The sequence below is a fragment of the Nicrophorus vespilloides genome, unplaced genomic scaffold (genome assembly GCF_001412225.1).
Source record: "Nicrophorus vespilloides isolate i.1.1-1 unplaced genomic scaffold, Nicve_v1.0, whole genome shotgun sequence".
NCBI classification, from domain to species: Eukaryota; Metazoa; Arthropoda; class Insecta; order Coleoptera; family Silphidae; genus Nicrophorus; species Nicrophorus vespilloides.
In genome coordinates this window covers 64-2,974 of record NW_017097005.1, presented here as the reverse complement: position 1 = coordinate 2,974, position 2,911 = coordinate 64, and the positions used below count along the sequence as shown (strand labels likewise).

The 2,911-nt window shown below is 34.7% G+C and overlaps 1 protein-coding gene across 1 annotated transcript; it reads right to left on the bottom strand.

Annotated features, from left to right (window-relative positions):
- Nucleotides 1-950: 950 nt before the first annotated feature.
- On the bottom strand, nt 951-2,211 carry LOC108558682. The gene is made up of 3 exons (XM_017915669.1): nt 2,083-2,211; nt 1,792-2,015; nt 951-1,740 (listed from the first exon to the last, which is right to left on the bottom strand). Exons 1-3 carry the CDS (start codon nt 2,209-2,211, stop codon nt 951-953), a joined length of 1,143 nt encoding a protein of 380 aa, XP_017771158.1.
- Nucleotides 2,212-2,911: the final 700 nt, after the last annotated feature.

Here is a 2,911-nt window from a genome sequence, read left to right as displayed (position 1 = left end):
GCATCCCTTGGCTACACCTGATTATGCAATAAAATCCTAAAAAGTTCACTAGTTAATCCCGACAACGGAAATCTCGACAGTACCTTTATATTATTTGATATTGACGTAAAACAAATGAATTCAGAAATGAGCGTTATTACTTGTCGTGATTTTAACGCTGTCGAGATTTTGATCCAAATCCTTTATTGGTCTAATTCTGAGTTTCCCAAACTATATTCCGCAAAAAGTTAATACGTGTTCCGTGCAAACCTGAGAATAAAATAATTACTAAATAAATTATTTGAAAAATTTCTTCTTAATATTTATTCAAATTAATAATTATTTTTGTAATTAAGGAGGAGGAGATTATTGAAAAATCTGAAATTGTATTCTTGGAAATTGTTACTAGCAACAAATAATGAATATCGCATTGATTGATATTGATATATTAATAAAGAATAACAATATCTTTTGCAACAATTACAATATTATTACTGACAAAGAAAAGTGTAAATTAATAAAACTCACATGAAAAAAAAAATTTGAAATAATTTTATATTATTAATTTTTTTTTTTAATGAGAAACTTTGATACAATTTTTATATAAAATAATAATAGTACAAAAATAGTAGTATAAAATAGTTTTTTATAATTATGAGTCAGTTTAAAATATTTTTTATGTAACTGTCGCCCAGTTACCGTCGCCCAGTTAACCACATCAACAACGCAGCCAGATTGACTTTGCAAACACGAGGTTTCGTTTAGTTAAATGCAATTGTAAATTGCATATGAATCTTTAATACATTGATAAGTTATAATGAAATTTAATAATCAATGTTACATCAGTTGTTTCCATAAAGTTTCTATTTTTACCGATTGAGTCAAACATATCAATAATTCATCTGATACTTATACATGCATAATAAAGAATATTTTATTTACAATTTTTTGAGAACACTTTTTTATGGTGTTTATTGCTTCTGTTTGTCACCGCTTTCGTTTATGTTGATTTGCTTGGTCAAGTTGGACATCATCTCGACGTCAAACTCGTCGTCCACCGTGTTCAAAATCTCTTCAACGACTTCATCGGGCGGAGGAGGATCCATGACTATCGGTTCTCTGACCCTCAAGAGAGTCCTCATCACCTGATCGTTGATTTCGTTGATGTTCCAGTTGCATAAAGGATCCGTTCCGACTATGATCGGAATACCAGGAACGTCGACGTTCGGATAACCGTAAGCGTTATTCGTTGGCAAAGAGCCTTGCAGCTGAGCCCAGACCTCGTAAACCAGTTGACAAGTGCTGCATCTCCAGTACTGAGTTGTAGGGAAGATATCGCTATCCGTTTTCAGCACGCAGTAATACTCTTGTACGCCCTTGAGGATATCCGCCATCCTCGCTACTCTGCAGATATCCGTGCGTATGGTCTTTACTGTGTACTTAGGCTTCGAAGACCGGTAGATCTGTATTTGAGTTAAAATGAAGACGATGCCACCGAACAGCACCGAAGACTTGTTGTCTATAGTGCAGATCAACGGTAGATTCTGTCCTGCCGAGATTCCGCACAACGGTAACCAAATGGTTACTGTAACCGTACCCATTTTCAAGAATCCGAAGTGGTAAGTTCTTTTCACCGTCTTCTTAGCCTCGATCAAGAGGTACGGTTCGTATCTAAGATTGCGATAAGGTATTATCGTGATTTCCTTGGAGTGTTTCCCTATGCATTCCTCATCGGATTTGATAACCACCTGTGCCACGTATCTGAAAGAACAAATTCTTCAGTTACACGTCAATGAAGGCAATTGATATTACTGGATTAAACCATATTGACCGTGCCACGTTGCAGGCAGATGTCCAGGCAGTTTACATTTGAACGGATAATAGTAACTTCTCTTCTCCATGATAACTTCTGTTCCATCGTTTCCGGCCAAAGTGTGTCTGCAATAAAAGAACTCCTCTTCACCGGTGAAACTTCTCTTCCTGCTGCTGAATATGTGTTTCTTTTGTTTCCAGCAGCACACGGCCCTTCCGGTGATCTGAAAGTCATCTCTTTATACCCATTTTTTTTGTTCAATTAATATTGTAATGACATTTGCTACATACTTCGATGTAGGCGTGAGTCAAAAATAGGGCCGTTTGCACTTTGATTTTCACGTTACCGGAAATGTCCTCTCGCGGATGGATGTTGTTCTTGTCCAGCTTAATCTCCACTTCATAGTCGAACAGTTCCATTCGGAATTTTAGCTTTCTCTAATTCATATACGCATTCAAATTATTACAATTTTTTTTTCAAATGTCATCCACGATTCCAGCTCCATCTGCTTATCATATAATTATTAGAACACAAACAACTCACATCACCACTTAACATTATTACTTTGTTACGTAAGATTTTAGTAAAAAAAACAACATGAATTAATTCAGCATTTAAAATAGAATGAAACAAATGTTTGTATATTTTTATTAATTATAATTTATCTTTCTATAGAAAAAAAAAATGGATAACACATGTGTACCAAGTGAAATAATTGGTTCAATATGTACGAAAGTTAATATCATGCAGAAAACGCAAATTAAATTTGACTGTTTTGCAATTTTATTATATTTCAATTGTACACAATAGGCAACACAATATACACGTTTTTTATTCATAGCGCAGTGGTTTCCAAACTTGAAATTACAACGCCTCCCTCAAAAGTATGTAATCATTTGGCGACTCCCCTTTCACAAAAGAACGCGCATTACAGCAATATGGATAAGAGCACAGGAATGTATCTACACTTGCTGGATTCCCCAAACATTTAGCTTTCACATGCATCTTTTGGATTCATTCTATGTATTATAGTTTTAGAGTAAATCAATGAAATGTAAAAACACTGCCTTTTCGAGCATTTTTAAAATTTTGAACACGAATTACAGCCAAACGGCTAAA

What these genes read in the sequence shown, in the direction of transcription:
- LOC108558682 (XM_017915669.1), bottom strand. Translation starts at nt 2,211, where the DNA reads ATGGAACTGTTCGACTATGAAGTGGAGATTAAGCTGGACAAGAACAAC. An exon ending in TGACTCACGCCTACATCGAA is followed by an intron (nt 2,016 to 2,082) that starts GTATGTAGCAAA and finishes GATGACTTTCAG; the next exon opens with ATCACCGGAAGGGCCGTGTG. An exon ending in GGTCAATATGGTTTAATCCA is followed by an intron (nt 1,741 to 1,791) that starts GTAATATCAATT and finishes TTGTTCTTTCAG; the next exon opens with ATACGTGGCACAGGTGGTTA.